Here is an 11484-nt window from a genome sequence, read left to right as displayed (position 1 = left end):
CGTTTAGTTAAGACATGAACTAAAGCAAGGGTTGCGCATGCACGTTCAGATTGTCGCGAAGAATTACGAATTTAGACGCTATTTCCTTTAGCTGGAGGTGCTGTCACAAAATTTGTGGAGGATTGATATCATGGTGGTAATCTAGAAAACGTGCACAACGCAAGCAGAACCGCAAACATTAGATAGACAAGTAGCATGCGAGCGCTAGGAGCTCAAATTCAGCATTGTGTAATTCAGACCACTAAACATAAATGGCGCAGAAACACGTAGACCAGGGTGTATAACCTAAACAGACAAAATTGTAAATAAATTCCGTTAAGCACTAATAAGTATCACCTCGTTCTTTTAGTCCGCGATCAAAATTTTTGTAGCAGCAATCAACGTAGTAAGCCAGAAGTCCTCGAACTACAATTGCTATTGCAGCTACAAGAGACATGTGATGTTGATCTGCTACACTATGTTCGTTTTTTGCAATTACTCTTACCAATAGCGAAGACAACACCAGCTGACATCTGATCAATGCCTGCGTCCCATTGCAAGCCCAACTGCAATAACATACATACAATACACACACACACACACACACACACACACACACACACACACACACACACACACACACACACACACACACACACACACACGCACGCACACGCACGCACGCACGCACGCACACACACACGCACACACACGCACACACACACGCGCGCACACACACACACACACACACACACACACACACACACACACACGTTTAGCGAGTGAGTGTATTGACTTACATGAACACACTTCAAGCCTATGTAAATTGGCTCCAGAAAAACGAAGCCACTCCAAAGGTAAATGCAACACTTTTTTTCACGGTCTATCTGAAGATCAAACAAAGTTGGATGAAGTATTTATTTCCATGAATATACAGTTGTTACCAAATGTTCTGCCACTACCAGTTTAATTAAAACTAAAACATTGATTGTTAATATATCATTGAAAGTTACTAAAATGTCACATGCACTGTGCATGTACCAAATAATTAGTGGCAGCGCCCACGGTCATATCTATGACACAACAAAATGTCAATGCATTTCAACTTACTCCAATCAACAGGATAATTGCCATGCCGACAGTCACAGCCACGAGAAAAGGTACACCAATCTTTTCAGCCAAAAGTGCATTTAGTCGTGGATGATAGACAAATACGAGGAGGCTAATCTAAAAATGCAAAACGATGAATTCCTCGTGACCATTACGTTTTAACGAGACTGGTGTACACCAATTTGTAAGTCAAACAGGATGAGTGTGGTACATCGACTGTATGATCGGAACATTTCTGCAATAATAAGAAACAATAACTGCAACAATTGCTTGTAGTCAAACCAACAATGGATTAACCCTGGAAATCTTGGTCTGCTCCAACAATTCGAGCCTCCAACCACCTAAAGTTTTTTATTACCACATACCCAAGACAGACAGCGGGAATAGCTCCAACTCCAAACACGCATAGTCTTATCTATAAATCATTATGATATTATATGTTTATCACTCCTACACACTTCTAATAGATCGAATTACGCACAATTTTTATGGCTCTGTGTGTTGTAACGGTGAAATTCCAGACTATATAACATCCTAGGATGATCACTGCAGCTATGGATATCCACAGTTCGAATGTCCTTTCTCTGAGGACTCCATGCCAAGTATAGTACACAACGAATACTAAAACAATCCTCTAATTTAATTATATACAATAATTGATTGATTGGTTTGCCTGTGTATAACTCTTGAATCACTTTTGCAATTGCATAAAACAGCTAGGTATGTTTGTTGATTTATATCTTATTGAGTATATCTACCTGTTAAGTTACACGTTTATCCTTATGCTTGTTACCAATAAGTATAGTCTTGTAGGTTTACTTAATTAACTCATATCTCACGAAGAACTTGTTTGACATTTTTTTGTCTTCCAACAATCCTAGGCCTCTAGAACGGTGGTGGCAGCTTATGTCTTGCTCTTTGTTTGAACTATTAGTATATTATCATATGGCTGGAACACTACTCTGAAACTTGCAGTCTGTCAGTTTGGTACGTGTGTCTACTCTAGGTTTGTCAGACCTAGATACCAGCATCTTTGGGAACTCGCACGCAAATACAAGGTGCTCTTGAAAAATAGCCTTGCTTTCGAGAAGTTCAATGGTACCCTAGTCGTCAGCCAAAGCGACTCCGTAAAGGAGAAATCGCATCTCGAAAGATCTAGACGCCAAGAGTGCACGCGAGGTATGACGTCACTGGAGGACTAGCCGTTTGTATTGGGAAAGTTCGATTAGCGTAGACGCGACTTTCTACATCAAATCGCTGGATTGGAGACAACACCTGAACATTCACCTTCACTGCGAGGTAGGTGTACCTTCGTATCAACTTCCACTTTGATATGTAGAGTCGTAGATCAATTAGCAGACACTCCGGACACTGGCGTACGAAAACCAGAGGAAGATTTTTTGCAGGAATGTAGAGAGTAGTCACACGGTAACACGACGTGCTAGATTCAGCTTGATCACTTGGCGTGTTGCTGTTCACGGTGACAAAATAGAACTTTCGCTGCTTTTCCTGTATCGGACACGCCCATTGAATATCGGACAGCCGCCGATTTGGGCTTTCGACGGCACTACAGTCCACTGTCTGCACCTTGAAATAATAGGTACACGTCTCTTCTACTCCCAGTGATAACAACAGATCGGCAGCTTTGCACGTTGCTCTTCAGAAAGCTAAGCTGAAGAAGTGGGGCGGGTCTTGTTCTATGTTAGGTCGTGTTAATTAATTAATGGACACACCCGCTTGATGCGAGAGTAATATAGGCGAGAACCGTGAAGAATTGTGTTAATGCTGACTGCAGACGTTTTGTAAATGCCCGACGAGCATGAAGAGCCAGTTGACTCGATCGTCTCTGTATCGAAAGAATGAGCTAATGGCCGTTTGCAAACAAATGAATGAATCTACAGGTGCTAAACTGAGAACGTTTATAGCCCTTCCTCATCTAGCACGTCCTGAACATCGTCACTGACCCTATATATATATATATATATATATATATATATATATATATATATATATATATATATATATATATATATATATATGATGGCATGTCCACTGATAACAGTGATGACTCTCTTTAGTGTCTAATATATATATATATATATATATATATATATATATATATATATACATACATACATACATACATATACACACACACACACCATACAGAGCCATATATAGAGAGAGTTGCGACATGGGCGTTATGGAATTTGTGATCACGTGATTGCATGGGCGCCATTTTGTTTCCAGTCGTGTGTAGACAGTATCCGGCATTAGGCGCGTTTAGGCGCGTTTCGACCCACTAGCGAGACTATGGTTAACTGCTGCGCTTGGAACTGTAGTAATAGATCAGAAAATGGATTCAAAATGTTTCGGTTCCCTAAGGATCGTGCCAGAAGAAAAGTTTGGGAGGCTAGAGTAAGTCGCAAGAACTGGATAGCATCGCCATATGCGCTCCTGTGCGAGGTACATAAATACCGTAGCGTTTATCGTGTTTCTCACGCACTACGGTACAGTAGATACGCGTTGTGATGTCAGCCAAAGCGGATTTGGTTCTAGTAGACTCAGATCTTGAACTAATTAATATAGATATTATTTGTAGACTGCCTAGATGGTATGTCTGGCAGCTACATGCTAAGTTGGTCCACTTGTGCACATTTTTTTAATAATGATGATAGTCTCCTGCAGAAGTACATGGAATTTTCATCATTTTGAAGGCACACTTTGATGAATCACAATTTGAGTGCAGAAGGGCTGATGGAAAAAGAAAACTTAAGTGGAACGCTGTTCCAACCATATTTCCTCACAAGGAACGACGTCAACGTATTAGAAAATCGCCATTAGCAAGACATCCAGTGGACATTTCCAAGCAAGTGAATCTGGTCTTGAGAGACCACATGTACTCAATCAGTGGTGTTTCACCAGAACCATTTTCAAAATGTAAGTCACTATGCAACAGTTCACACGTTTATATCAGTGCATGAATTGTTCTTCACTTAATTAATAACATCTCAATCAACTGTACTATATTTATAAAACCACAAAGAAAACTGCAAATTACACATGATAGAACACACACACACGCAGTAATGACAACAGGCACACATGTAGACATAATTTCAAAGTTTAGTAGAAGTTTCTTCAATCTTGGGATTGTTTTCATTTTTCAATTGTTTAAATTACTACTATGAAAAACCAAGTACAATTAATGCAAGTTAACTAATCTATCTCAATTGATTAATGTACAGCTGAACATAATTCCAACGATGATGAAGCAACTCAACATGACTCTGTAGCATATGAAACCAGTGTGGCAGATCTAGATATAGATGTGGATGAATCTAATACCCTTTCAATTGATTCCTCTACAACAGCTAGAGAAGTCGTAAAATTGAAAGCCAAATTACAAGTTTCAAGAGCCAAACTGCACAAAATTACAAGAAGAAATAATGCACTTGCTAAGCAAATGGCAAGTCAGGAATCAAAGATTAAAAAACTGTTTGCTGAAGATCAGCTGCTAGCATTGTCCCGAGGAATGCGAGGAATTCGGTGGTCATCTGCCACAGTGAAAAAAGCCTTACAACTTCGATTTGCATGTGGAGCCACAGGATATAACTTACTTTTAAAACAGCAGTACCCTTTACCATCTCTTCGAACTCTTCAACGACGGATGGAAACAGTTCTATTTGAGCCCGGCATACTCAGCCAAGTTTTTGAATACTTAGCAGTGAAGGTAAATAATTTGTGTGAAGAGGAAAGAGTCTGCTGTCTCACATTAGATGAAATGTCCATTACACCTAGTATTGAGTATGATGCAAGTAGTGGACAATTGCTTGGGAATGTGACTTTGCCTGGTCATTGTGGTAGTGCCACTCATGCTCTTGTGTTTATGTTGGGAGGACTGTCATCACGGTGGAAACAGACAGTAGCATACCATTTCACAGGAAACTCCACTGACGGAACTGTAATGAAACCAATTGTGCTGGAAATTATTGAATGTGCTGCAAAGATAGGCTTACATGTCATAGCTGTGACTAGTGACATGGGATCTGCAAACCGAGCACTGTGGAGAAGCTTTGGCCTCATGACTGGAAGACACTGCAATACTGTTAGCAAAGTAGTACATCCTCAAAGTCCAACCAAATGGTTATATTTTCTCGCTGATGTTCCTCACCTAATAAAGAATCTTAAGGCAGCTTTGGTTAGTGGCAAAGTCATCACTCTACCTGATGATGTTGTTAAAGCAAACAACTTGAACTGTAGTTTTGTGTCCATTACACCTGTAAAAGATCTAGTAGAGTTTGAGAACCATCATGATTTAAAATTAGCACCAAAGCTAACTAACGCCACTATTTCTCCATCACATTTTGAGAAAATGAAAGTATCACATGCACTGCATCTGTTTAGTAAGTCGGTGAGCTCTGGACTTCAATACCTTGTGAAAGAAGAAGGCCGAGGAAATGAATATCTTTCTACTGCTTGGTTTCTGGATGTGTTTAACCGATGGTTTGATTTCATGACAAGCAGGTACCCTGCAGTTGCACTAAGCAGATTGAATTGTGATAAATATGAAGAAGCTCTAATATTTCTTACGTCTATTATCAACTTAGTACAGAGCATGAAAATTGGAGATAAAAATGACTGGAAACCCGTGCAAGCAGGGATTATAATGTCTACAAACAGTGTTCTTGGTATCCAAGAGGAGTTGCTTTCAATGGGATGCAAGTTCCTTTTGACAAGTCGTCTTACTCAAGATTGCCTTGAAAATCTTTTTAGTTTAGTCAGGCTAAAAAATCCTATTCCTTCACCACTGGCATTTAAATACGCATTAAAAGTCATTTGCATTGCACAGTTCCTGAAACAACCTCATGCATATCAAGGAAACTACCAAGAAGATGATAGAGACATAGCAATTGACTTTCTTGACCAGCCATTGAAGCTACCAAGTACTGAACTGGATCTGAAAGATTTTGAAGTGGAAATATCAGAAGCAAATTGCATAGATGACATTCAGAAGGCTGAGTTGAACAGCTTATATTACCTTGTAGGATACTGTCTACACAGCATAAAGAAAAATGAAGAAATCTGCACAGGTTGTTTTGTGGAAGTGACCAGCTGTGATCTAAGTGATCAAGACTCAGCAATGTTCACTATTCTAAAAGAGTATAAGCAAGGATGCCTTACTCAGGTATCAGAGAAAGCATTCTCTATGATGCTCAAAGTAGAAGTCATGCTAAGGAACTTCGATGAATCAGTGTTGATGACATCAAAAAATGTGAAAAGAATATTGTTGGACAAGGCTGAAGAAATAACAGTACATGATTTGTTCCTCAATTGTCATAATATCAAGCAGAAGCTACTATCAAAGTACTTGACTGTTCGCTTACACATTCTATGCAAGCAGATGAAACGTAAAAGAAAACAGGAGTTAGAGAAAGAAAAGAATCAGAGTCAAGGTGAACTAGGAAGCAAGAGCATGACAATGAGAAAATTAGTTAAAAAATTGAAATGAAAATGAATGCCCTTGTATGGAAACACAACTCTAGCCAGTCAACAAATGTGTGCATGAGTATACATGTGTGCTTGTGTAACATGTGATTAAGCATCACATTTATACCTTTTGTAACTTGAGCTTCTGATGATGAGCCATCGTTTTATTTATACCATTCATTGCAGAAAGAAAGGCTATAAATGTTGGAATTCCGAGGCCAAAGCGCGAGGTTTTCCTTGAAGAGCGTCAGAACTGTTCAGATCGGTTGTTTGAACAATACAACGTCTCTCCTGCAGTGCAAACATTGACAGAAACAACTGAAATCTTGCAAACGGTTCATTTGGAATCTCTGTATTTCGGTAGCGCTCTCACCCGAAACCACGATGATCAGGAAACGACACAAATCGAGCTTCTGAAGAAGTAAATCATAGTCCAATAGTTGCAACAAGTAGCAACGTAAAACTCACTTTAATGTAGAAACAGCAGTAGCCTAGTATGATTTTAGACAGATTTTTTACGTAGCGCGCATGGAAACAAAATGGCGCCCTTAATACGGGTTGTCGCAACTCTATATATATATGGCTCTGACACCATATATAGCCTCGCGTAGCCAGACCCTACCGCCGCGTCATACACTAGACGGCTTCTTGCGATCGTAGTTGTCTATTTCGAGTCTATATTGAGCATCCATGTATCATAGGAGTCATTTCAAGATCTGATTTTCTCTCCAAATACTTTTTTGTTTGATACAGAAACGAGTCAAAGTCAGCACTAACACAATTCTTCACAGTCCTCGCCTATATTGCACGCATCAAGCAAATCGGGTGTCCGATACTACAAAACAAGACCCGCCCCTTTTCTTCAGTTTCCTGAAGCTTCTTGAAGAAGAGCAACGTGCAAAGTTAACGTTGCCAATCTGTTGTTAGCATGCACTGCGAGTAGAAGAGACATGTACCTATTATTTCAAGGTGCAGACAGTGAAGTTCTATTTTGTCGCCGTGAACAGCAATACCCCAAGTGATCAAGCTGAGTCTAGGCTTCCACTTCGTGAGAAATCTTCGTCTGGTTGATTTCCGTATACGCCATGCATGCAGTGTCCGATATTGGAGAGTTCGATCTAAGACTCTAGATTACGACTCTTCGAGCCGATCTGAAGTTCTAACTCCGATTTGCGATATCTATCTAGATGCCGATTACTTTTGTCGTAAACGTGCCGGGAACGGTCTGTCTAGATTTCCTTTCGATCGATTTGAGTAGCCATGCAGACCTAACCCTCACCCTCAACATCCCGGCCGGGAAACGTAGCTACGCGAGACTAGTGAATTCTGCGTTTGAGGCTAAAAAGAAGGCAGTCGGACCATATTCCAGAGCAAACCTTCAGTCGAGAGAAATTTCATGTAGTCGGATTAGAGCTAATTAAGTAAACTTAATTAATTAATAATAATGCTGCCGACATTGATGTAGGCTCGAGAGTCCAGCCGGTCATCTCCCCTCGCGGCGGAGAAATTTTTCCGCCGTGGGGGAGATGACCGGCTGGACACTCGAGCCTAATATTGGTGCCCTCTAGACTAGAAAACGCCATCACGCAAAGTCATCGGTGAAAGCTTCAAGCTGCAATGTCCTGATGAAATTTTACGGCATGCAGCTATATACAGTAGGTTTAGCATTAGAATGAGAACACTTGCTGCTACAATTAACGCCTGCAATGCCCAAACAAATTAAGTCTCCGGGATGCAGAGAAGTGAGACAAGAGACAACTCTAGTTAAATTAACTCTTTTTATTAATGGCAATCTACCAGACCAGTCGAGGAGCTGGCTACGCTAGACTAACCTTTCCTAGATTCTCAGTCTTCAGTCGTACTTTACTAATTGTCATTATTTACTATAGTATAAGCCGTGCAGCTAGATCATCTAAGTTATTTAAGTAAAGATACGAATTACGAATTCAATTAGTAATTACCAGAGTTGACCAACAAAATTAGAGCAAAGAACAAATCTCGATCCCTTTCTTCTTGTGGATGGTGAGTTTCAGTAGGTGAGATGCCCTCAGCAGTTTCTATAATCTTGCAAATTGTTACGCCATCGACTAGTAAAATGACGACACTAGACGCCAATATGAAAGCCAATTCTTTTTTGGCTAAGGCTTGAAGCCTCTTAGTCTATAAAACATTGAATTAATTAATTAATTGCTAAGAGCGTGTCCGCACTAGGACATGAGTTGTTTAGATTTAATAAGCATGTTTAAAACTTAGCGTGTCTGCACTAACATGTTTAGTTGGCAGCTAACACTATACAACTTTCGGTTGACTTTTTAGTTTAGTGCAAGTTGTTAGCTGCACGTGCTCGCTACTAACGATGGCTGCTGCAAGTGATCTAATTTACGCTTCTAGCTGGGAGACATTCTGGAAGGAAAGCGCCTCGGGCAGCCCAAGGAACAAAAGAGTTGCTACAACGTAGGACACAACAGTTTGCCAGTATGTCCATTGTAATATTTATCTAGACACGTGAAAAAGCCAAGTGCGACTAGACAGGTTTCTAGACAAGTTTTATCCTAAACTAGTTTAGAGCAGATCTAGTGCGGACACAGTCCTACTAGTGCCTCAAATTCAAAAGTAACAGAAACAAGCACACCTTCCCAAACACTGTGTTCTGCAGTTTCTCCTTTTTTCTTGGTACCACACCTGACAGAGACTGCGATTCGGATAGTTCGACGTCTGCCATCGTAAAAGCAATTGAACTAAGGCAGTCTAGGCTTTGAATTCGCTTTGGGTAAGTGGCAAAATCAGCTATTTAAGTGGGAGTTTCTAGAATTACGTGCTTAGATTTAATAATAGATAAACCCGCTTTAGTTCCGCCGTCTGTTGTCTTCTAGAGTGCATACATATTATAGTGTATCAAAACTGCACGACCTCCCATTTTATTTTTGTAGAGGTGGTTTCTAGACTAAAAGAAACAAAAAAGAGACATGCTTGGCATTATCTCCTCAACCATGCAGTGACGTTCCAATTACAGAGTTATGACCACCACTGCGTCATATCAGTCTAGACAAATTAGAGGTACACAGTACCGAATTTGCATAGATGTGATGGCGGAATCATTCGAACCACGCTCTGTCTAGACGACGCGATGATGCATGATTCTGATGCAGTATGTACTTTACGAATGATTATGTCTTGTTGCTCACTATGTAGAGTGTATTGTGCATGATAGTCACTACATACTTTCACTATCTATATTAGTCACATTCCTACGCTATTTATGAGGACCCCTTGTTTAGTGAAGTAGAACTGATATATTGTTCCACTAAAGACGGCGCCCCAGGAGCCGATAATTTCTGAACAATGTAAATTACTGTCTATAGGTCGAACTCTATCTCCTTGTCAATCTGCAATATTTCCGCTGTCTTTTGATGATCTCCGCGTAATTACACCCAAGGCCGCCTTCGCCTCTCATTTTCCTCTAATACGTTGTCTCTAAAAGTATAGATGTAGGCTCTTTCGACATAGGAAACTTTTGCATATCAAAGATACATTTTTACATACAACGAGTGGGACGATGGCTAGTGTATTCAAAATTGAATTGCACTGACTGCGAGTGCACATATCCTCAGCTTGATTTCTACTGTAGACTCTTTCACTGGACCTCTGAAAGGGCGCAATTGCCTAGGTTAGAGGCTAGTGTGAACGCAGAACTGCAGTCACTGGACGCGTTCAGTCTAGGGACAGTAACACTGTACCACACAGGGCGACGTCTGGCCACCGGCACGTCATGATGTGTACTACTGAGCATGGAATGTGAAGGCGCAACAACTTCTTTGCCAGTGGCGTAGGAAGATGCTTAGCTTCGACGCTAGGCCATCTTCGCCTTAGGCCTGGTTCACAATATTGACGTCGACGTCAATACTAGAAATGAATTCTATACCAGCGTCGACGTCGGCGGTAACATCAAAGGATGACGCCGACGTCGAGGCGGTTTCTTTGAAGTTTGACGCTTTGCTGAGCGTCGGCGTCATATTGTGAATCAGGCTAACGTGGAGGAGTAACGCGCGCGATTATGCATAGGGTCACATGACTGGAAACGAAGTTGCTACCCTAAAGGCGAAGATTGGCCTACTATTAAAAAAGGGACACATTATGCATACTATACCCTCACGTGACTCTATCCAATTAATCAATAACAGGGGCGGCGGAGCGAGTTGAAAGTTGAGGGGGCTGAAAGGGTAAACATTACAGAAAGCAGAAATTCTACAGCATAAAGTTGATAAAGTTGGGGGGCTCTAGCCCCCCCAGCCCCCCCGGCTCCGCCGCCCCTGAATAATCTGCCAATCTTCCGCCTTTACGGTGGCAACTTCGTTTTCGGTCATGTGACTCCTACGCATCTCGCGCTTTCTCCCCCGCGCGCTTTCTCCCCCGCGCGCTTTCTCCCCGCGCGCTTTCTCTCCCCGCGCGCTTTCTCTCTCCCCGCGCGCTTTCTCTCTCCCCGCGCGCTTTCTCTCCCCGCGCGCTTTCTCTCCCCGCGCGCTTTCTCTCCCCCCGCTCCCTACGCCGGTGTCTATCGCTGATTGTGCCACAGCCCGAACAGCATGATGGAAAGCCAGCGTAAGTAATCTAAGCTGGCCTTCAACGGCCAGGGTCTACTCTATAATTTACACTTGTACACGTGTGCATGCATTCACTTTCCTGACAGACCATCAGCTTCCCTAGCTAGACGAGCTGTACCAAATTGCCGCTATGCTTGTGACTTTGTTTGACGCGCGTAGAATCGAACGTAGACTCGTGGCACGTGTACGGTGCCCGGTGAGTCATCCTTTGCACAAGGTCAATCCGGCCGCGGGGAATGACGAGGACTGGGGATCTCTGTATTGGATCTATGACACGACGAAATTGTTTGTATGAAGCTTCGCA

At 41.7% G+C, this 11484-nt stretch overlaps 2 protein-coding genes and 1 long non-coding RNA gene across 3 annotated transcripts; 1 reads left to right on the top strand and 2 right to left on the bottom strand.

The window, feature by feature from the left end:
• Positions 1-92: 92 nt before the first annotated feature.
• LOC134180636 (uncharacterized) lies at positions 93-2417 on the bottom strand. The gene is made up of 8 exons (XM_062647829.1): positions 2399-2417; positions 1387-1430; positions 1266-1324; positions 1090-1206; positions 780-866; positions 485-545; positions 337-423; positions 93-285 (listed from the first exon to the last, which is right to left on the bottom strand). The coding sequence occupies exons 3-8, from the start codon at positions 1320-1322 to the stop codon at positions 242-244; spliced, it is 453 nt and encodes a 150-aa protein (XP_062503813.1). The 5' UTR covers positions 1323-1324; positions 1387-1430; positions 2399-2417; the 3' UTR covers positions 93-241.
• Positions 2418-4387: 1970 nt separating this feature from the next.
• On the bottom strand, positions 4388-5494 carry LOC134179952 (uncharacterized). Its single transcript, XR_009969914.1, has 4 exons — positions 5316-5494; positions 5109-5263; positions 4710-5051; positions 4388-4646 (listed from the first exon to the last, which is right to left on the bottom strand). It is a non-coding gene; the product is annotated as an uncharacterized LOC134179952 (long non-coding RNA).
• Positions 5495-5557: 63 nt separating this feature from the next.
• On the top strand, positions 5558-6677 carry LOC134179951 (uncharacterized). Its single transcript, XM_062646995.1, has one exon. It carries the CDS (start codon positions 5606-5608, stop codon positions 6599-6601), a length of 996 nt encoding a protein of 331 aa, XP_062502979.1. The 5' UTR covers positions 5558-5605; the 3' UTR covers positions 6602-6677.
• Positions 6678-11484: the final 4807 nt, after the last annotated feature.

The sequence above is a fragment of the Corticium candelabrum genome, chromosome 5 (genome assembly GCF_963422355.1).
Source record: "Corticium candelabrum chromosome 5, ooCorCand1.1, whole genome shotgun sequence".
Taxonomy (NCBI): Eukaryota; Metazoa; Porifera; class Homoscleromorpha; order Homosclerophorida; family Plakinidae; genus Corticium; species Corticium candelabrum.
This window is presented reverse-complemented; position numbering and strand designations above follow the sequence as displayed.

Excerpts from the sequence above, each read along its gene's own strand:
- LOC134180636 (XM_062647829.1), bottom strand. The coding sequence starts at position 1,322 with ATGTTCCGATCATACAGTCGATGTACCACACTCATCCTGTTTGACTTA. Across the intron at positions 1,207-1,265 it reads TGTTTGACTTACAAATTGGT|ATTAGCCTCCTCGTATTTGT; the intron begins GTACACCAGTCT and ends TTGCATTTTTAG. Across the intron at positions 286-336 it reads TCGCGGACTAAAAGAACGAG|GTTATACACCCTGGTCTACG; the intron begins GTGATACTTATT and ends TTGTCTGTTTAG.
- LOC134179951 (XM_062646995.1), top strand. The coding sequence starts at position 5,606 with ATGACAAGCAGGTACCCTGCAGTTGCACTAAGCAGATTGAATTGTGAT.